Source organism: Peromyscus californicus, unplaced genomic scaffold (genome assembly GCF_007827085.1).
Source record: "Peromyscus californicus insignis strain IS unplaced genomic scaffold, ASM782708v3 Scaffold_17__1_contigs__length_78620276, whole genome shotgun sequence".
NCBI lineage: Eukaryota > Metazoa > Chordata > Mammalia > Rodentia > Cricetidae > Peromyscus > Peromyscus californicus.
The window spans coordinates 36,408,688-36,432,217 of NW_026294469.1; the positions used below are offsets into that span (position 1 = coordinate 36,408,688).

The 23,530-nt window shown below is 44.3% G+C and overlaps 1 protein-coding gene across 3 annotated transcripts in view; it reads right to left on the reverse strand.

Moving 5' to 3' along the window:
* Sema6a (semaphorin 6A) overlaps positions 1 to 23,530 on the reverse strand; it is a 126,120-nt gene that overhangs the window by 47,983 nt on the left and 54,607 nt on the right. For all 3 annotated transcript variants that reach the window (XM_052742160.1, XM_052742162.1, XM_052742161.1), the window contains exons 2-6: positions 13,875 to 14,011; positions 11,655 to 11,772; positions 6,909 to 6,969; positions 5,944 to 6,006; positions 5,122 to 5,223 (exon numbers count right to left, since the gene is read on the reverse strand). In XM_052742160.1, the coding sequence (XP_052598120.1) occupies positions 5,122 to 5,223; positions 5,944 to 6,006; positions 6,909 to 6,969; positions 11,655 to 11,772; positions 13,875 to 13,974 (444 nt within the window). In that variant the 5' untranslated portion in view covers positions 13,975 to 14,011. The remainder of the gene's footprint in view (positions 1 to 5,121; positions 5,224 to 5,943; positions 6,007 to 6,908; positions 6,970 to 11,654; positions 11,773 to 13,874; positions 14,012 to 23,530) is intronic.

Here is a 23,530-nt window from a genome sequence, read left to right on the forward strand (position 1 = left end):
AGAAACACGTGTGCTAGCAAAACTCAGACGGCCTCCGCACCTACGCCAGCCCAGCTGCAGAATGAACTGCAGAGGAGCTGAGGGGCTTACGTAGGTCAGAAACAGTGAGAGGAGGAACCGCTACCCGCTGATCCCAGAGCCCAGCCTGGGTCTGGCTCCTTTACACTAAAGGATAAGAGGTTATAGCTGAGGTGCTTGTGAGGTATATCTGGCTCTATTAATATGGAGAGATAAAGACAGAGACAGAGGCAAAGGAAAAATGAGGAGAAAGAGAAGAAACTGAATACCGATTTTAAATTTTTATACAAAGCCCTGGATTTCTTCCTTTTTTTTTTTTTGGCTTTTTGAGACAGGGTTTCTCTGTGTAGCTTTGTGCCTTTCCTGGATCTCGCTCTGTAGACCAGGCTGGCCTTGAACTCACAAAGACCCGCCTGCCTCTGCCTCCCGAGTGCTGGGATTAAAGGCGTGCGCCACCACCGCCCGGCCCTCTTCCTTCTTTTGAACAGTAGAAGTCAATGCATGTCTTTCTCACTCATGTGGCTATTACTCATCTATTGCTCCACAGGTAACACACACATGCCAGGCCCATAGGCATTTGCGGATGTGGCAGAGTCTCCCCAGTTGTCCACCAAATGCCATTGCTCTTTCCTCCGGATCACACCACAGCACATCCCCCCACCTCCCTTGCACTCTGATGCAGTGGTGTGACCGTGCTCTGGCCAGTGACATGTGAGGACCTTGGTCCTTTCTGCTTCCCCTCAGCATACTATGGAGGATTCCAGGGCCCTCAGGGAGGGTGATGGTAGCCTCGGGGAAGACTCAGATCTTCTCAACACTGTCATAGAATAGAGACATCTCCCTGAGCACAGGTGACTGAGGGAAGCCCCGGAGTACACCTGTCACATGAACCAGAGGTCAGCCCATCTTTCCCAATGTTGCTCTGCTCCTGTGGTCTGCTCCCTCATTTCTTAGGATCTTATGAGAGCTCAACACCAAGTTCAAAATCTGATCTCATTAACATCACTATTGTCAACCTATTTCTAGCCTCCTCTTGGCTCCAGCGTCGTTTGACCACCGATCTGAGGATGAAGAGAAGATCAATCTAAGACAGAAAAGTCGCCTGCAGTGCCCCAAGCTGCCCAAATCAAGGCCCTTGAAGCCATTGCTCGGGAGCAGAGGTTGAGGATGTGACAGGCATTGTGCTATCTAGTCAGTCGTACCTACTGCTCTAATGTCTCCATTGCAGAGACTTTATAGGCCTTCCTCTTTCAAGCTATCCTGTGTTTGCAAACTGCATTTGTAAATCACATAAAAACAGCAGTGTTTAAAATGTAACTGTTTTGGGGGGAAAGAAAGTCAAGTCAGAGACACCTTTTAAAGCAATGTATTCTCCCTCACCAGAACATTCCTCACAAGGGTCTTTATCCCAAGAGCTTTCTGTTGAACTGCACAGATTGTGTGGTCTGTGGGTCTGGCAGGTACTCAGCAATGGACCCCCTGAACACACCATGCTATTGAAGTGAGCTATTCCAAGGGGGTCCCCGCTCTAATCCTAACATCAAGAAGCAAGACACGAGAGGGATATGAGACCTTCTCCTAAAAGGGTGGCTATAGGGACAGCTGAGTGAAAGCAGGAAGCAATAAAGAATGATGTGCTAATTTGTGTCTTTGGAAAGGCCTAGAGACAAAACAAATAAATACACACCATGGTGAAATACCTCTTTCCATGAAGTAACAACTAATCCTTGCAGTCACAAAAATCTCTGAATAAAACCAGAGCCCCTGGGGAATTAAATCTCCATCGAGGACAAATAGTTATCTAAAGAACCCTCCTGACTTTTGTAGACAGTTCAGGAGGTCTACAGCCCCAAAGGTGAAAAGGAGGAGATAGAGCTTTAGAAATAGTGTGAAGCCCTCAAATTCTTCCTTGGATAATTTTGTTGAGGTCTACAATCTTTCTAATACGTTCAACTTTATTTTAAAAAAACAACAAAATGTATAAACTAGAATGTGGTGAGGGGGCTGAGACTGAGCACCTGCCGAGTTACTCTGATAACATTGCCACTTGCTTTTCTATTAGAGACTGGGGCTCATGGTGGAAGGTTAGTTATTGACTTTGCTTTGAGTCCTTAGTCCTGACCTGTTGATGAAAAGCATGGAAGAGAATAGATAGCCCTTTCCTCCCTGTAACACAGCAGTCCTCAACCTTCCTAATGCTGCGACCCTTTAATCCAGTTCCTCATGTGCTGGTGACCCCACCGACACACACACAAACAACCATAAAATTATTTTCATTGCTACTTCATAACTGCAATTTTGCTACTGTCATGAATGACAGTGTAAATATCTGTGTTTTCTGACGGTCTTGGGTCACCCCTGTGAAAGGGCCATGTGACACCCAAGGGGTCGAGACCCACAGGTTGAGAACCACTGCTGTAGCCCCCCTGTCAAATCATCTCCAAAGCTACACTGTGCCCCAAGTGTAACAGAACATTCACGGTGCTGGGCAGGAGGCAGGAGGAGAGTGAACACCACCCTGTGTGTGACTTCTGAGAGCACCAGGCTGCTGGACATGTCACCACGGGTGTGGCTGCAAGGGAGAGGGGACAGCATTACTGCAGGTGATGGAGGGACTGTGGGAAATGGAATATGTTCAGGGGGAAATGAGCTAGAACCCTCGTGGCCTGTATACACAGGCCAGTGCCGGGAAAACCGAAAGATAGCTTTCCAGCTAGGGAATTCCTTGAACTGTGTTGGAAGCATTCATCTTAACGAGTCCTCAACAATGACAAACAGGGATGGAATATCAAGTGGTAGAATTAAAGTTAAACAGCAGCTGAATGCTGCAACTGACTAGAGCAAATACTAGGCTAGCTGGGTTGTAGTCATTAAAAATGGATGGGCTGTGTCTATTGTAAACGGGTTCTTTCCTTCCAGATAGACTTGTCCGTACCACTTTTCATTTCGTTTATCTTAGTGACTGTATTTTGGGCATCACCTTCTATTCTTTTGTGACGGCGTAAATAGAACCTCTCTTGCTTCCCCCTAATCTTGTTCACTCTGCTGCGATTAGTTTCTAAGCATAAGGTGCAAGAGGAAACACTTTCTTCTCAACATTTTTTTTTTTTTTTTGCCAAGAAAAGGCCTGAGTTGGGAGGTCTTCTTCTGGGGAGCCTGATAGTTGATGCTAGCCCACCACTGCTTTTCACATTCTCCACAGCATTAAGGGATTGCTTTAGGAGGATAAAACCCAATTTATTTCTCCCCTCATCGTTCCTGAAAACAAGCTTCCCTCCATTGTCTTGCTGGACATGTCTACTCATCTATACGGGTGTTACCTGCTGTCCTGGTTGGGTCTTCTGTCAACTTGACATAAGCTAGAGTTATCTGAGAAGAAGGGATCAAGCCCCCATAAGATTGACCAGTAGGAAGGTCTCTGGAGAAATTTTCTTGATTAATGTGGGATGGGAGGAGGTTCATTGTGGGTGGTGCCACTGCTGGGTAGTCCTGGATTGAAAATGAAGTCAGGCTGAGCAAGCCATGGGGAGCAAGCCAATAAGCAACTTTCCTCCATGGCCTCCGCTTCAGGTCCCATCACAGGTTCCTGCCCTAAGTTCCTGATTTAGTTTCCCTCATTGATGGACCTGAGTATTTCCTGGAGTTGTAAGCCTAAATGGCACAACCCATACACTACATTGTAGAACGCCCAGCTCCCAGAGCCCTGTGCATCCTCTGTTCCATCTAGACTGGAGGCAGCCGCATCACCTACTCTTCAAGGAACAGTCTAGGCGGCCTTATTGACACCTCTCTCCCCACTCCTTGTCTGTGCTTCAATTATTAAGTCTCCCTGGGTTACTTTGTTTTGTTTTTTGTTTTCTGTTTTTGTTTTTCCTGAATCCACTCTCTTTCCTTCATTCCCGGGACAACCTACCTTTACAGTTTCTTGTCACTGTCCCTTGTCATTTCAGGGCCCAACATTCCCGAGCTAGATGAAGTTTCCCAAGCTCAGTAGGTTGTTTCTTGTGCCATGTCTTTGCTTGTCCTGCTCTCCCTACCCAGAATGCCCTCAGCCTTCATGTGGCTGACTTCCTACTACCTACCCTTTAAGACAAAAAAAAGGGTAGAGACTGCCTCGTTCATGATTTATCCCAGTGTGGTGTTAATATGCCAGCTATGAGACCAGCAGATGGGAACTCTCTAGAAGGGTCTCATCTGCCTCCTTCCTACAATTCCCACCCCCTTTACCTCAGGTGAGGGTAATGACATTTGTGTGGTGCTTCCTTAACTCATCACATCATCTGACCAAAGCGGCAACTCCATGGACACGCTGCATTCTTCCTGGGGTGTGGCCTTCCTAGTGCCAACAATTCTCTGCCTTTATAGTCTCAGTGCTTGGCCACTACAGAAAATCAACATTCGTTTCCTGAGGAAAAAGTGTGCCGCAAAGAAAAGCTAACAGAGGCGGAGCCAATGTTAGAGCACTGGTACTTTCGCTCCAGCAGCTCAGGAGCTCCCAGGTTCCTCAACTGTAAACTACCTCCCCTCGCCCCCCCACTTGATTTCCTGAGTCTTTGAGGCCAATTTTTTTTTCCTTTTCCTCTTCTTGGCCAAAGCAAGTAAGGCCATGGCCAAGTGAGTTGGTACAAAATGGAATTAAATTCCTCTCTTGAAAAAAAAAAAAAAATCTTACAATGCAAGAGTCTACGGTTTCAAGCAGCATGCTTTGGCAATATCTTTTACAATAGGAATTCCTTACCCATTAAGTGAGTTTTTGTCCTCACAGAGGTAACACAGGAGTGGGAGGGACAAAGAGCAGAAAAGAGGAAATCCACATGCCATTATATGTGGCAAGTGTGCAGACCTCGGAACAATAAAGAATAGAACCTTCTAGAAATCACCTTCACATGAAAGGTTCTTTAAGGATGTGTCAGTCAAACAGAACAAACAGGAAGTTTAGAAGCCTGATTAGGATTACTCTCTTGGAGCAATACACCAAGCTGGGTAAGTGCAGGGAACCTGTGTGGTGTTGAGTTACCCCTCTTCAGTTGCGGCAGGTACGGTGACAGCAGATTACGAAATACCTCCTGGCAGTGTGCTTCCAAACAGACAAATGACATTTACCTTGTAGTTTCTGCAGGAAGGGTTGAAGGCATTGGTTCCACAGACAAACAGGGTATCATCATTCTTCTTGAGAAGAACTTTAATGAAATTGTGACACTCATCCTGAAACAAGAGTCAAACTGGTTTGAACAGAATCCACGCAGCACAAAAGCCCATTCATCACCACAGACCATGAGCCGACAAGAGAAGGACTGCTGTGAGGAGAGGAGAGTGTGTAAAGTTACAGAGCCGAGAGCCCCGGGTACATGGTCAAGCTGCTTCTGATGTTAACCACGAAAGGACATCCACGATTATTTCAACAGTAAACACAAGGCTGGCGGAGAACGGTAGCGCGTATGTTTCTTGTATGTCACGGAAGAAAGGAGAGTTGAATGCAGCCGTCTCCCATCATATTAATTTTAATGTCAGATGTTCAAGGGTTCCTTGAAGATACCTCTACGTTATTTGGCCAGAGGCACAAGACCCTGTGTGTTGAGTCTGGTGTGCTTTCCGGGAGTGCTTCCACAGACTGGAGGTGTGCCCTGGCCTGCAAGGTGGGTTACTGGGACAGGTCATTCTGAAGACTCAGGGGACCAGCTCGGAGTCAGTCAACCCTGCTGCGCCCGAGGCGTTCTCAGTGCAGTCCCAGCAGCTGTTGCAACGTTTCGTCACATTAAGAGCAAACTATTTTTGCAAATTAAAGCTTTCAATAAGTTGATGGAAAAAGCAATTACTGGGGCAAGGGGAATAGCAAGGTGCATTCAAATCATAGTCGACGGCTGGAGATAACCGTCAAAAACGTAACCCGAAGTGGCAGCCGCGGGAGAAATGAAAATTGCCTACCTTATGTTTCCCCTTCATCCTGCATGTGTCTACATCAGCCTGCCTAGATTTCCATGTCAGTTTCTGCAGGGATCAAGAAAGAAATCAATTAGAGCCCAGAGGTTGTTGCATTTGATTTGAGAAGTAAAAGTTCCCTTGGGGCGGCTGGAGGCTGAACATATATTTATTGAAAGCTTTCCACACCCTTTCCCCATGATTAATTCACCAGGACAACAAAATATTAGAGAAGGAAACTTTCTGCTTAATTTTGATTCTTCTCTGTCCATTAAACTACAGGATAAAGATAAGGAAGCGTGGGAATTTCACATAAAACATCCCAAGCAACGTGCAAATTGTGCTCATTTTGGTAAAATATGTGTCGCTGGCATTTTTGTTCAGTTCATCAATCAGTGTTCGCAAAACTGACCTTTCCCTTAAAATATGGAAATCGTTTTCTTAAACATAAAGTGGACATTCACTCCAGGCAGACAGCGATTTAATTTAGGTTGTGCTCCTTCATGTAAATTCATGGGCTAAGTCCCCTACTTGTACCGCAAAGTTTTATTAACTAAAATATCCCCATGTGGAGTCATGAGAAAAGCTTTATGTACGTCTGGATGATGATTAAATTCCAGAACCTTCACCACTCAAGGAACTTCCATGCTGCATGACGTAGAAACATCAACATTGGGACAGTTTTTAGTATGTTTTGGAGACAGAATTTTATTTATGAAAATTGATATTTTCTTGGATAAACACGGCAATATTTTATTAAAGGATTTTACAAATTATATAAAACCCCAAAATATATATGCACACACTGATGAAGTATGTGTTCTGGAATGTGTAATAAACCCTTACTAACCCCTAAATCGGACTTTACAAAAAGTATGCTGGCATTAGCCATACTATCCCAATCACTGCATTTTAGGAACATATTCCCTAAGGACCCCCATTTTAGAAAGATGGATTTAAAAACAACTTACTTTGCTACAATAAATTTCTTCTGTGTGGGATGTATCTATATCAACAGTATAAATATGGTCCCTATAAAAGAAAAATTAATACAGAGTCAAACACAAGAGCTAAAACAGCTCATTTTATACAGAATAAGTTTATTATATTTGGGACAGGTAAGCCCATGACCGTATTTGTTAAAAATCACCACTAACAACAAAAACAAGATATCAGCTGGACTTTGGTAGCGCATGATTTTAATCCCAGCACTCAGGAGGCAGAGGCAGGCAGATCTCTGAGTTTAAGATTAGCCTGGTCTACAGAGCGAGCTCCAGGACAGCCAAAGCTACAAAGAAAAACCCTGTCTAGAAAAAACAAACAATACCAACAAAACAAAAACAAGATAGCCACATGCTCGAAAAAGGAAAGAATTTAGTGTAAGAGATTATCTTGAACCACGTTTAGTACTTATGATTTATCAAACCATCAGGTTGATATACAAAAACTCCAGGCAACTATTCTCCTCATCTCAGAACTACAGAGCTATATGTGCAGAGCTCAGCTGGGAGGGTCTGCAGATTAACCTGGTCCAGAGGCTGGAGCATAGATGGTTCACACTGCCTCTCAGTATCTTCAAACCCATGCACAAGTTGCTTGGTATTCAATATGCTACATTTGATAATTTGACAGACAAGATGGAAGAAAGGTAAAATTATTTCCAGAAGCTGCCCTTCCCTCTGCAAGACCACATTAAATTAAAGTATACATGTACTCGAGCTAAGGTTGACACTTTGGGCTTCTGCCCACTTGTTTTGTTCTGAGTTTGGTTGTCTTTACAGTTTTTGCTGCCAATCTCCCCTTGGAAGGGGAGACACAGAATCAGCAGCTCAGGTGTGGGGCTATATTTAAACCTCCCTTCTGTGTGAGCAGAGTACAAGGGTCTTTTTGTCTGGAATTCCGAAGAAAGAGAAGAAAAGAAACACACTCAACGGAGGAGGTGGGGGGCTGGTGGGGGCAAATCCAAATAGCTCATTTTCCCTTGAAATAACATTGACTTTTTCTAAAATGCAGGAAGTCCTGGGGCTGGAAAATTATCCACAGCTTTAAACCAGGACCTCAGGGCTCCTGAGCAGACTTTCAAACCTCCTCATTAGTTAGAAAGAAACAGGGGCTGGGGGAGAGGAAAAGAAAGCAATTATTTGTAAGATTCATATGATATATGTATGTAGACATATACATATATGCACATGTACATATACGTTCCATTTTTGAGAAGTTTGTTTACTTTGCTTTCGGAGAAAACACAACAGATGAAAATTCAAAGCAGTTTCTCACATGGAAATAAAAGAAGAAAGCAGGGGTGTTGGCTTACAGATTCCCGTGCCTGCTTCTGAACCGTGTGTACATTTGGCAGAGAAAGACGTGTGTTTGGGTCAGGGTAGCGAAGGGTGGAGCGAGGAGCCCACTTTACCAACAGCTGGACTGGGAAGCTTCTCCCAGCTTCAGTAAGATGCCAACATCACTCTGCTCTGCCCTTTAATTTCGAGGCCGTTTATTGCATTCATTTATTACTTGCTTGACTTTATGATGGCGCTGTGGTCGGGCACATTATTAGACTGGAATTGCCTGTGACATTGGTATTGGGTTTGAGATGACTAGAAGAAGCCTTTCCTTGCCCCTTTTCCCTTCAAAACTTAAGTAGAAGCTGAATCTATGAATTGTAAATTAACCACTGATGAATATGCATTGGCAGCTCCTCAGAAAGCTCTCAGGTTGCCCCCTTTTGGCATGGTCTGTTTATGTTAATTAGCAGTTTAGAGATTAAAAAGAAAGAAGAATTTACAAAGTGGATAATAATAAGAAAGACTTGGAAGGCGTTCTTGCCACCAAACCCCATCAGTCCCCAGGGTTCTGGATGGGACTTGGCTTTGGATCGCTGACACCAATTGTCTGGGAGAACTGGGGAACCTTTTATAAACAATTCCATGAGTGAAATCTCCTTCTGGACAGAGGCAATCTTTTCAATATCTCAAGGATCACATGACCCCAGGGGAGAGAACTGGTGCTTTATGGTCGACTATAATCCAGGGTAAAGGACTGTTTCTAGCTGCCCCTCTACACCCTAGGACTCCTGATGCTCTTGCATCTGAATGTAGCGATTTGACTGATATCTGACTGAATCCTAGGACTTCCTCTTTCCCAGTCCATTGAATACCACTGAGCTGTGTTGCCATGGCTTGAGCCTCCGGGAAGGACTGAACTTTAAATCACGTTAACTTGCTACCCAGGAACCTGGATGTCTCAGGGTGGTGTTGGGAAATGTGAAATTAAAAGGAGAGCCCCTAAATACGGCAACAACAAAATTCTTTTTGGGATTTTTCAGAGTGTGTATAGAAGGGAAGTGGCTGGGTATGGAGTAAATGTAACATGTCAATATAAGGATGCTGTACACTTGACCTTGAGTGCATGGCGAGTCTGTTCCATTGCTTTGGAAAGGAACACACCCCTCTTTTTCTATTTCCTTTTTTCTTTCCTTGAGGTAGAGAGTTCAGATGAAACTGTCTTGGTGTTAATGAGCTGGAATAATGAATGCTTCTTAGGCTACACAACACCTGGTTTCTAATGTTCCTGCTGCCCTGGGCCTGCAGCCCACTCTATGCTAAATCACTGCCGACAAGAACTGTCTGCTACAACCATTTTTGTTCCCAGTGTGTCGGTTGGGAAGGAAACAATTTAGAGGAGATACCCAAGTCAACCTATTTTTCACGGGTTCGATGTTTAACCATTTGTTTTGACCAGCCATTTTTATATTGTGATATAAACATAATCTCGCTTTACTACATGTAAGAAATTAACAAGGATACTGAAGGAGCCACTATGCTTCCAAACAGGTAGGTACTGAGCCCTCACTGGAATGTTCTATAATGAATACCCACAAAAGCTGCTCTCAGGCAACAGTTATTAGAAAGTTATTAACTCGGGACAAAGAGTTTCACTTCACAGTGGGCAGTACAGTGAGTGGCTATGTAGTCACCACAACACTGCCACCCTAGGTCAAGGACTGCAGCTTTCATGGGGCCCCCTTATTTCCCACCTCTGTCCCTTAGGATCCTTCTACAGGAACTGGGTGGGGAAGGCAGTTGCTCTTTCTCATGAGGTTGTTTCTGGGATCCAGCGAACACACATTTATGAAGTTATGACTATATCATTTACTTTTATGGACACCCCAGCACTAGTAGCATGGGTGAAGGCTTTCATTTTGTCGTTGCTGTTGTTTAAGTGTTTAGTGTCGCTTCTATGTGCTGGGCTAGGGGCACTTTCATCACACTTGTGGCTTTTCACTTTACATTACAGAGATTGTCACCCATATCTAGACTTCCAAGGAATCTGCTGTTGGAATTCCTGGCCACTCCCCCAGCTACATGACCGCACATGCACCGGTTCAGATGCTTATACATTCCAGGGCTTTACGTCCTATGTAATCCGTGCGCTGCGTGGTTGCGTAATTTACGCACAGCATGATCACAAAATCTATGTGCATGAGTGGCGTAGCTCTGTAAACCCATATGAACACGTGCAAGGGAAATCCATAAAAAGCGGATCACAGACTCCTCCCTCTTTTTCTTCTCCCCTCCCCCCTTATGCATGTCTTCCACAGCCCTGATCACATTCTTTCCTGTCCCTCCCTTCTCCTAATAAAACTCTTACAGTGGGTTTTGTCGTGCCTTGTGGCTTTTCTCGCATGGTAACAGCGCCCGTTAATGAATAACATTGCGCCACCACATTAAAACCAACATCTAAAATATTATTTTAGCCACTCTGGTCCTAGGGTCACAGCCACATACAAACATCATCTGTCTTCTTCCCATCATGAAATAATTCATCTATTTAGATCCAGGTAAGTCTGCGGAGGAACACCTCAGGATGGTTCTCCCTGAACGAGTTACATACCCCAAACCTGGTTGGAATCGTGAGAAATAGGTTGACCCGGGCATCTCCTATGAATTGTTCTCTTTCCAATTCCATATCTTGTTGGAATCACCAAGCACTTCCTAAAGACACTTGCCTAACCTCTCACCTGGCAGGGGGCACATACAGCCAGAGAAGCTGTGGAGCAGCTGACCCAAGGGCAGGATTAGAACAAAAGTCCGAATCCACGTGGCCCTCTTCCAAGTAGCATTCTTATTATTCCACTCTGCCTTAGGATATCAGTGTGTCCAGATATCATTTTCCAAAGGATGAGTATAGCTTATTATTTCTATTATTACTGTTAAATACAAAACACTTATGAAATGAGAAAACACAGTATTCTCTTTTCTCTGGTCACCACTACCACTCTGTCAACTAATGGCAAAGATTTATGCAAAAATACAAATAAGCATAATAGACACACATCAGTGCACACTGTACAATACATGTTGATACACCCAAGTTGATTTAACAAACAACTACCAAGTGGTAGACTTCTCTACTATGTACTTGGGTAAATATTTACCTATATGTTCAAGAAACACAGTGGATTATTTGAGCTGTAAGCTCGAAAATATGCAATTATTTCTCCAAAAACCCACGTAAGCTTAAACAGACATAGACATCCCAGAAAGGTTAAACAGACAGAGAAAATCTTGAAAGAATAATTGCTTGACAAACACAAGGAGCTTTTACTTTAAACAGCATAGTAAGGAACCTTGAGTTCTTAGAAAGACGCATCACTGGTGAAGTGGGGACCGGGACCTTCAGGTCCCCTGAAGGTGCACGTGAGGAGTGTCTCTTACCGAGCTGCAACGTAGAGGGTTCTGTTCATGACCATGATCATCTGGATGTCCAGCCTGTGCCTCTGTGTGGTGTTCCGTCCTGGCTTGTGGCCCACAAACACCGGATACTGTTTTGTATCTGTGAAAAGAGGAGATGGGGTAAGAGAGGGAAACGCAGATCAAGCCAAGAATCAACGGGGTAGTGTGAGGGGGGAGGAGGGTTGGACCACAGAACAAAACCATGTTTAATTCAGACCATGCCACCATTTCCCATCGCTAGCCAAGCTGTTATTTCAGGAAACACTGTGAGAGCGCTCCTTAAGGATGATCGAATTACACTTCAGTTCCAGATGATAATAAACCCAGTTTTAACATTTCTAAGTGTCACCGTTTCTGAGGGCTAAACTTGCTGGTCAACCCTTTGCACGGAGGCGCTCTTTTCTTCCTCAGTCTTCTTTTCATCTTCTGTGGAGTGCTAAGCCTGAGGGGGGCAGGCTGCCAAAGATCTTGTCTCCGGACAAAACTATTTCAAAGCTGCCTTCCCCATCAATCACCACAAAGGCAATGTGGTCTGGAGGCGAGAGCCTTCATCCAGGAGCCAGAAGAAAAATACAGTCTCCACAGGCGCCCGGGTGGAATAATCTACCATTGAGGGCAGGCCCTGCTAGGTTGGTTGGCATTCTAGGAACTGTGGGAGTCCACTCTGGAGCTAAGCCATTGGCTAATCTCACAGAAAAGTGGGCTTTGACAGGCCAGGGTCAAAGTGAGCGTAGCCAGTCAGGTGACCTGGCAGAGGCATGAGCACATTTCTTTCCTCTGGTGCTCTCGGGCTGAGTCTGTGATGTGTAATAATAGCTGACCTTTAGAAATACCTGTATCTCAACATCTCTGTTTCTAAACCTATAGTCTCCAGAGCATTGGCATTCCTCCAAGAAGAAGAAAGAAAGATGAGTCACATTCAAAAGGCCATGTTTTCTGGGGAGTTATGGGGATGTAACCATGAGGAGGAAGCCATTCACAGATTCATGCCTGGATGACTGCACTTCAACCTTGTGGTATCTGGGCTTTCTCACAGCAGTGTGTTACTAGAGAGCTGTAATATATCTGACTCCCAAACAAGCCCGGTATACAATTATCTTAAGCTTTTCCTTCCATGGCTCTTTAATTTCATGTACCTGGTCATCATGGGGGTTGCTATGGTAACTCCTACATCTATTATCATGGTATTGTGTGACCATTAATGATTGTCAACAGCATATTAGGGCTCGGGTCCACATTGTAGTGGGACACCAAAGATAGAAACCTTATCTTGAATGAAGGTAAATACATGGTTATTTGGTTCCTAATCCTAAATGTGGGGAGCTTGGCTATTTCAGAAGTGAGAGCATTGACCTTTGACCCTTTGTCTTTTCACTGTTACATATTCCAGTCTTGGCTCCTCATCTTTGCATATAACATTATCTCCTTTTTTTCAGAAATTCCAGCTGGAATCGGAACACTGGCGTAGCTACTTAATATCTTGAACATCTTTTGGTATGTTTCACTCAGTGTTTGTTTTGGGATCATTACATAGAAAGCGGTACTTGGGGAAAATGTTCTTTACCTTTACTGGAACACAATGGTCTTTTGGAGGGCAGACAGTAAAAGAGGAAATCGGATGTTCTTTCTAAAACAGAAGTAAGGCTGTCCTCTTTGAGGGAGTCACCAGAAGTTTTAATTATGTCAGCACCTACCTCTGGCAGAAGTGGATACGGAAATAAACTTATAAGCGGAATAAATCTTCCATAAATTCAAAGATAGTCCTTCCCTGAGACTAGCAAACTTGTAAGCCTTATTTTTTTTTAAAGTTTCTTTTCCTCTTAAGTATTTCAAAACACCTGTTATTTTCTATCATGCTTTATAACGTTACAAGTTACAGATGGAAACATATAACACTCACAGTCCTCAAATGACAGCAATATTCCCCTGTAGCTGGTGTGAGGGCAGAAGCATGCTTTCGTGTGTGGGGGGTGAAACGTCATCAGGAGACTTGAGGGACATTTCAGAGACTCGATGAAGCTCTTAACAGTCACCCCATCCATCGGACTCCACCCACCTGGCCAGGTGTGCGTGACCAACTTTGGTCCGGAGCACAGTTTACCATTACAGAGCCTCCCCCCTGCTTCCTTCTTACTTCTGGTTAGGCTGCTGCAGGCTCAAATGTCCCCCAAAAGCCAACGGGAGGGAGAGTGTGGTACTTACAGTTGCCATGCGAAATACTGATTGGCTCAGAGTCTTCTGGGAAACCGGCCCCAGCGCTGTGCAGCAGTGTGAGACTTAGCAGCAAGGCTTCTGGCCTCATAGTAGTTCAGCGGGGAGACTTATCTCTCTACTTCACCCTGCCAAGAAGCAAAGGAGGGCTGCTTAGTGGTCGGTTGTTTTTCTTCTGCACGTCAGCCTCATTCAATTCCATAAAACGCAACGGTCTTGAAGGTAACTCAAGACCACAGGCATCTGTGTTCTGCTTGGTCCACAGTGAACTCACGGGTTACAGTATTTTACATAAAGACACTACCCAGTACCCACTGCACCCAACGTCACCCTGGCACCACACACTTTTGCAAAAAGCCTCACTTCCTCTGGCTAGGGCCGTTACGGGCCACTGTGTCTACGATCTCACAATTATGAGACTCTGGACTCCAAACAGTATGAACAACTGAAAGCAATTTTTTTCTTTACTTTTACAGAAGTCAAAAACGCCATTTTCCACATGTGGTTTGTTTGTTTGTTTGTTTGTTTGTTTGTTTGTTTGTTTCTGTTGTTGTTTTGGCCAGTCAAGAATCTCTCAGAAAGAGATGTGATGAAGAATGCTGATAACTGATGATTATCTGGAACTCCAGCTTCATTAGAAAAGTCAGAATATATATCCCACTGTGACGCAAGGACAGGATGATGGCACCATACCTCTGCCTCTAGCACGCCACACACAGACACATCAAACACACACTGACCCCGTTTCCTTATTTCCTATGGAACCTCTCACTTAGCTGAGATTTTTCAACTCTTGTCTATGTCGTTTTACAGTGACTTTAGACCTAAATAAAAATTACAATTTATTTTTCTATTTTAATTAAAATACAATCATAGTATTCTCCCCTCCCTGCCTTTCCTCCCCCGAGCCCCTCCCATGGCCCTCTTACTCTCCATCGAACTCTTTTTTCTTTGCTAGACATACATATTTATATACACGCATTAATGTATAAATACAACCTGCTGAGTCTGATTGGCGTCACTTGTATTATACGATTTTATGGCTGACCACTCCATATTAGGGGGCTCATCCCTGGAGAAGACAATTCTCACGCTCTCTCTCATCAATTGTTAGTTGCCTGCAGTTCTTTGTCAGGGGTACACAACTCTCTTTTTAGAAAGAAGTACACCATTTCCAATTCTGTGAAGAGAGTCTGAACTGGCATCTTGGAACAACATTGCTGATTTTTTTTTTTTAAAGAGACTCACATCTCTGTACATTTGCTTTGCAATGATACCGTTCTGCTCAGCTGTATTCTGTTAGAGCAGCTTTTATGGATAGAAAGATTCTTCTGCAGCTTAGAAATGAAAGTCCCAGGGAGCTGCTGGATACAGTGAACACAGCCTCATGCTACAGTAAATATCATATCATTCTCAGGAGTATTCAAATAAGCATTGATGTATCAGGGAAATTAATGTAAAATGGGGTATTATTTCATCTTTCTAGAACAGCATTCTTTGAAGCAGCCTGCCAAAGATTATCTTTTTTTGAACAAGGCTATTCTACAGTAGTCCATCAATCATTTAAGATTTGTGTTTAGAAATGTCAAACCTAGTAACCTAAATGTCTTTGAAAATTAATTTGGCAAACAAACTGCTAACTTATGCTTTGTGGAACACCACTTAATATTAGATACCTATGTCTCTTTTCCTCATGCCAAAAAAAGCATTAACAAGTCCCGGGTGCCTTGTAGGTTATAATTTCACAGACACAGCTGGGTCTTAATCATTTCTTCAACTGAAAAGTGCACATTAATTAATTTGCTTTATCTCAAAAAGAAAAAAAATCAAAGAGAGAAAGAAGTTGAGAGAAGAGCCTAAACAGGTCTATATCTCTATCTCTGATGTGAAGATTAAAACTAAACTTTGAATGACTACTTGTTCGCAAAGGCAATCCATTACCAAGAGACATAGCATGTATTTACAGGACGGTTAACAACAGGTCCATTCATTCCCTTCTCTGCCAGTACTCCCTAATCTGGGGCATCTGAACACAAAAGAAAGAAGCTCCGGGGTCCCCCATTTGCTTCTCAGGAGCCCTGTTTAGTATGACATCAAGGGGGAGCAATCAGTAACAAAGAGTAACTGAAACACAAACACAACACACATCAGCAGTTACATTTTATGAGAAAACATAAGGCTAGAAGCAGCACCAGCAGCCTCACCAAGGGCAGAATTACAGCCTGAGTTCACAGCATGGAGCAAGAAGAAAGGGGACTTGAAGGCAGAGCCGCCTTCCCTGGGAACACTGGGAAATATAGAAGATATGCTCTTAAAGATTTTTTTCCTTGACATGACTAGTGAGCCTCTACCCTTCCACAACCACATCCACCCCTGCACCAATGTCCTACAAGCTCTAGACAAAGCCCCACTTTTTTTTTTATTATAATCTTAATTCTTTCTGCCTTAAGATTACAGAGGGGGAAAACTCTCAAGCCCTCACGTTGGCAGGAAGAACAGTGCAGAAAAACCTGTTATGCAACTCCACAGCTTCTTTTAACACTTATACACGGTCAGCATCACAACTCAGATACGCCAGTGATGGATCTCTGGGTTTACAGGTGGGCTCTCTGCCAGGAAAGAATAACTGTTTTATATGTCCCTCCATCTCCACATCGTCACGTGGTTAACAAGTTCATCACAGGGACGAAAGTGGTGAAAGCTCGCCAGCCTTACCAAGTTGGTCTTGTGGGACCAGTGTCTACACACATGAATGAGAGGATGCTGCTTGATCTAAGACCACGTGGGGTTGCTCCACTCACTGTCTGCAAGTCCAGCTGTCAGAAATATGTAAAAATACTCTTGGACCTGACTGTGCAGATACAACTTTTGTCTGTTTGGGTACACACAATGGAATCTTCCAGAATGTTCACGCCCGAAGAAGGTTTTAATAGTAGGTAGTAACGATGTGAAAAACACGTCTCGGAAATCCTAGCAGTGGCTTTGAATAGAGGGAGGAAATAATGGTAGTAGGGGTGTGGCTTTTTCCTCATGAACAAAGTTAACTGCTACAAAGTTTCAACAATCCCTTTAAAACCACGTTGTCTACTGACATCATAGGAAGTCTTGACGACAATCAATAATTCACACTGTCATTATTAGAAGGAAGGACATGTGAGTAGTGTGACTCTAGGCAACTCAGTCAGGCTGCTGGTTCTCAGTTTTGCCACCTGCAAAATGGAAGGACAGGAAATGTCATGGATTCAAAAAGCCCTCAAGGTTGAGACTGTATTCCAGTGAGGCTGCGGAAGAAGGAAAGAAGAGAGAAGAGAGGAGAAAGGAGATGAGGAGGCACAGCGCAGGGAGGGAGCCAGGGGCAGGGAGAGAAGAGAGAGAGAGAGGAGCAAGGAAGAGCCCAAACCAAGGAGAGGCCCTAAGATGGGGACAAGAGCCAGGCGCTGAGATTACGACAACCCCGGCAGAAAACGTTCCAAGCACCTGGGAAGTCCGTCCGCTCTCCAAGTCAATCACGGTACCCGGACTCCTCTCTTCCTCCAGTTCCTCCTGACTGTTCATTCCTACACAGTGTGTGGACAGAGAACTGTCGGGACAATCTGCATGCCCATGTGCGGTAGTGTGTGTGTGTGTGTGTGTGTGTGTGTGTGTGTGTGTGTGTGTGTGTGTGTGTGTGTGATGAACAGGAGGGGTGGGGAAAAAAACCTAGCATCACGCTACTGCAGCAGTTCTCAACCTGTGGGTCGCAACCCCTCCGGGGGAGGGGCGGAGAACAACCCTTTCACAGGGGTCGGTTGCCTAAGACCATCGGAAAACACCAGATGTTTACATTATGATTCATGACAGTAGCAAAATCACAGTTAGGAAGTGGCAACCAGAATGATTTTATGGTTCGGGGTCACCACAACATGAGGAACTGTATTAATGGGTAGCAGCATCAGGAAGGGTAGGAACTACTGCTCTAACAGATGCCAATGGGCACAGTGTGGAAGGCTGTGCGCACATTTCGCCTACCAGTGCCAGTAACCACCAGCATGCCATGCTGCCTCATCTCAACATCAGGGTCAAGTGTAAGTCTGATAAACACTTCTAATGTGGCCAAAGAGAGTGCTACTGTCAGCATTTAATCATATTCAGAGTTTAGCTGGTATTTAAATTGGGCATTATCACATAATTACGGCAATCCTGACAGACAGGCCTTATCATGTCCGTATAAGGAAACTGAGGCCCAAGCAGGAGACTGTCACTTTTCTAGACAGCACACAGTCCATGGTTATAGCACATTAGGAAAAGGTAAGAGCACAATAATCAAAGGGGAAAGCTAGCTCTCAAACCCAGATCTGTGTGACTGTAACATTTATGTCCTTCCTGGGACATCAAGGAGGGGGAAGAGGAAAGGGTTTAGGGAAGGCATAAGTAGAAACTTCACTTAAGATAATAACTGAATACTGGTTGATGCGTCTTTGCTTACATAGCTAGAGTAGCTGAAAGTCCCTAATGGCTGCAGTCATAAAAATCCATAAACTGAGTACACAGTCACTCTCAAAACCTGTAGGCACTCAGGCTCACTCCACCTCACAGGCCTGTGATCGCAGGCCTGCAGTGATGGGAAGATGCAAATACTTCTCAACCACTGATTTAGGAGGAATTGATTATGTGGGGACACCACTGTGTTAAGTGGGACCATTCAGGGTCCCTCCTTCCTGCCTCCCTTGACGGGGATGTTTTAAAGTCAAATGTTTCATTGAAAGTAGTGTCATTTGTTAAGCGCAAGAAGGAGGCTGCCTGCACAGATTGGATACATCTCAAGCCAGGGCGGAACCTTCACCCACAGAGAGGTGGGGAAGCAGGTGTTTGTGCAGAAAACCCAGCTCACTGAGGGCGGGAGAGCTGTCAGAGACTGAAACTGCTGATTATTCTCACACTCGAAGAAAACGTAAGGAATTAATGAGCGTTTGAGTAGTAGGTGTCCTTCACTGACCTGGACAGTCCTGCTTCAAGGACTGCAGCATGAGAAAGATGCTCCTGTCCACAGGATGTGGAGCAGGGGGAAAGAACACTTCCCGAATGAAATTAGAAACAACTTGGGCCCATTGATTGTGGTAGAAATGGCCACAGTATGCAGGCTTCAGGGGGACTGTAAGCTAGACTCACCTGCTCGGTGATGTCTGCATTAAGAGATATGGTTTACGGAAAAAGGAGAGCAATAACTCTAGACTCTCAATAAAGCATCAGCCTCTTAATACAGTGTCATTTCTCTTCTTCTTGGCCATTAACAGAGACATAAAAAGCCCCCAGTTTAGAGGAAAGGGAAATGCCACAGACCTAACTTCAACACATTTTTGGAGACCAATGATGGCATTCAATGGAGGATTGTAATAAATATCGACTGTATGTAATAGATGATCCACTTCAGGTCTGAAACCACCAGGCACAAAGACACAGAAAAGCAGCTGTGAATTCAGAAGTACTTCTAGAAGAATTTTATTCATATTGTTTTGCATAAAGGCTGGTATGTGTCTACCATCTTGCAGCGGGAAGAGGGCATGTTGTGGCTTCTCTCTTATGTCCTTGCTTTTCCCCTTGCTCCTCCCCCAAACACACACCCTGAGCCTTCAAGGGACTTCGCTTAGATGCCTCAGATAGAATCTAAGGGCTCATTTGGTCTTTGTCACGTGGTCCTGATCTCCACAGGCCTGAAAACATTGAGGCGAGAGATCTTGATCGCAGAAAACAGCAAGGCCCAACCCTGTGTGCCCATGGCATACCCAGCCTTTTGCCATCCCCGTCTCTTTTAAACTTTAAAATATATTGCTGAACTCAAATATCTGCTCCAGCTGCAGAAACAAACACTCCTTTCATCCCACTGTTAAGAAAACGGAGACCCCAAGAAGTGGGGTCAGTTGCCAAATGTGGACCTTAAGGAAAGCGGCAAAGCCAGACAGCGGTGGAGGGCTCCTGCTCCTCCGTGGAGCTCTCCCAACACGATACTGCCTTCTGAAAAGGAGCCAAAATTCATTCATTTCTCCTTGGCTTGTTGCCTGATGTTCATTTGATTTTCATCTCACTGACTCTGTTTTCTACTAGGAGCCAGGCACTGTGCAGAGATGCTGACGTGGGGATGGGAAGCCCGTGAATACGCCCTGGTCCTCTGCCGTGTCAAGGATGGCTCCGACAGCTCTTGGCACTGCATCAAAATAGAACACCAACGCAACCATAACTTTTCAAAAGGAGTTAAGGTTTTACCTTGGGCTTGGGTGTTGCAGAGGTTAAGTGGAGGGAGAAGACCGAAGAAGCTTGAGGGGAGAGCGCCCAGGCAGGCTTTGTGAGCCTTATTGCTCCACAAGTCAGGCAGTTCAGACCTAAGGACCACGGCAAGGCAGCAAGAAGACAACTCCATGCTGATTGGACTTTGAGACACATGCTTGGGTCTAATTTGTACCAGAGGAAAATTTGCTTAAGGAAAGTCAAACATTTGTCCAATGTAATGGTTGGATTTCTTTTTCATTACACCACATACTTAAAGTATTGTAACTCAAAATGAAGACTGTGTCCGATGACTTTCTTCTAAGGATGTGACAGACAGAAGAAAGGGAGAGGGCTGCTTTAAGGTACAAACTCAAGATGTCATTAGGAGTGGCCAGAGCTGAGCTGAGCGTGTAGGTCATTTTATATCAGTCTCCCTAATTTTCTGTACATTTTTTTTTTAAATTTCAGTAAAAATGAAACACATTAGGTCTAAGGCACTTTCCCCAGCTGCTTAGAAGGTTATATGTAGAATGACTTGAGGAGAAAACTATAGAAACTTGGTGACTGGAGCTTTTCATGGTCTGTGTTAGCATGTAGGAAGGATGTAAACTAAAATAAAGCAATCACTATGTTCTACTAATCTATCCTGTTTTCTCTCAGTACAGTTAATAGAGAACAGAAACCCCAGGCCACAATTCTAACCTTCCGACCCTTCCTCTCCCTGGTCTGCAGGGTTCCTACCCTGTGGGGAGGTGTTCTTCCCCCCACTTCAAACATGGCTCAGAAGAAATCCAAACAACCCGAGAAACACCCCCACACACCCCGTGCCACAAATGACGCTACCAATCATGAATGACTGAAGCTTTGAAATTCTATAAACCCCTATTGTTTTCTTGCTTATAAATGTCTGTCTTGGCTAAAACTGTCTCAAGATTAGGAAGAGTGCAGAGCATTTCTCGTGCGGTCAGGTCCTCGGGTGCTGGCTGCCTATGCCAGCCTGCCTTCCGTTCCCTGCCTCTGCAACGATGCTTTCCCTGCACGTTGAAAGCCAAAAATAGAACTTATAATTGACTAATGGCTTCTGATTGTACAAAAAAGAGACATAATATCATTACAGGGACTGCTCCCTAATAGAGCGTCCTCCTCAGTAAATGTCTCGACGCTCACAGAATCTTTTCATGTCTGGGTATGTCTACACACTCCCACAAACCTAACAAACGACACTGAAGCACCGTTCCCCCAGTTTCCTTACATTCCTTTGGATAGATACTGCAGTAACTTTTTTCTCAAAGTCTGCTTCATGTGCTAACGATCTGGGCGAAATTGCAAGCCCACGCATTTAAACCTATTATTGAATCGGGTAGATCCTGCCAAGTTTGCCTAAGTTAATACCATTTCCATTGGCTGCGTCCATGTGCTTTACACGTAAAACAGTGAGTGACTCACGAGGTTGGCTTTATTTACTGAGAGCCAAGTAGCCAAGGACTTTCCCAAAGGCAGTAATCAATTTGCTTTGGGGTGGAGGGAAAAGCATTTGCTAGCTGCCCAAATTGGAGTCAACTCCGGTCATACCACTCCTTAAAATGTTCACATAATTTTTTTTTTAAATAAGAAGTCCTACCTTCAAAATCAATAATTATTCCCAAACATCCTGAATAAATGCTTCCTTAAGGCCCATGAAAGTGAGTTCCAGGAAGTCGGAGCTTTGTTTAAATGTCTCCATGACCTAATGATGTGCTTCTCTTCATAGGTGACTTAAGGGTCAGAACACAGATCCAGAGTTACCGTCCTGTTTACTGGACAGTGACAGAGAGCATCGAGGTGGTCAGCATCTGGACAAACCATTTGGGTGTCGCCAGCTGTTTTTAAATCTGTCTCAAACTCTCCCTGAGTTTAAAGGAAAACAAGATCGACTTCTCCTCCTTCGTATGTGGCATGCTTGCTCTGGAGCGCGGGCACACGGCCTCTTATTGGCAACTACAGACAAAACAGAACAAGCCTCCTGAAAGCCAGAAAGTTTTCCTTACTCTCTCTTGGCATCACAATTTGACTTAAACTCGCATGAGGCCATTTGTTTACTGCCTTTAGAGTAAATGTTTACACATTTCACTGCAAAACTATGAGTCGGTTTAATTTTGCTGCATATTGCTACAGACCTGATTTGAGTATCTGTCCCCTTTGCCATGTCCCTATCACCCGCTAAATTTTAAATTCTGAAACACACGTTTCCCAAGGCTTAAAAAACAAGAAGGCCTTGGACGAGAGTGAAAACAGAGTAAACAGGGAAAGCTCCTAGGACGGGGCTGTCAGTGTGGTGTTGCTGAGGGAGGAGACTCTGATCATCACATAGCATCTTGTGAAATCTTCACAGAATTAAGAAGAACCTCTTAACTGATTTATTTTTCTAATGTCACATTATCCTTCAGGGATAATTTAGTGATTAGAAATTGCTCAGTGAGTTGCCTCTTCCCTAATTTCCTCTATTCTGTGATTTTAATAGCAGGTTTCCAGGCTTCCCTCCCTGCAAGACACCAACAGGAAAAGGTTCCCACAAATGGAACGAGACTCACAAAGTGGACCTCATCTTGGAAGGGAGGATTTTGAAGAGTCCTATGGGAATGCAGTAACTAACAGCAACAGAGATGGCTGCTTCCCTAGGCTTGACAGCCCTCTGCTTGGGTGAGATTCCTTTTCTCTCGAAGCTGACCTCGAGGACAGGGAAGGGTGCCCAGCTCCCCTTCTTTTGTACATGTCACAGGCTTTTCTGTACTGTTGGTGATAGTTGCTCCCAAGCAATGTCCATAATGTCATTAGTGATCTCTTTCCCCTATGGAATAATGGAGCAATGGACTTTTCCAGAGACTCCTAGCATTTGGATGGCAGTGGCTGGCCAGCAGTAGCTTCTCAATTTGTTTGTGCATTACATTTTCAAACACCTGCAAATTTCATGTCTCTTCTTCCCCCACCCCACCCCATCTGGATTTTTGTAAAACCAGATGTTATTGAACTAGGAAATAAAAGAGAGAATTTGGAATTTTGGATTCCCGGGATCTTTCCAGCGTACAAACATGGCCTTGGAAGACACACATGCTCTCTCCCTGTCTTGATTACTTTTCTATTACACTGTCTTGAAATATCCTCTGCCAAAGAAATTAGCTATTAGTTTTCAACTAAGCTTCAGACAAATTCTTAGGATAAGGGCAAAAAGAAACCTCATTCTTTGTCAAACTATCACAAGAATGGCCTCTATCCCAGTTGCTGTTAAAAATCTGGCTTTTCGCCGGGCGGTGGTGGCGCATGCCTTTAATCCCAGCACTTGGGAGGCAGAGGCATGCGGATCTTTGTGAGTTCAAGGCCAGCCTGGTCTACAGAGCGAGATCCAGGAAAGGCGCAAAGCTACACAG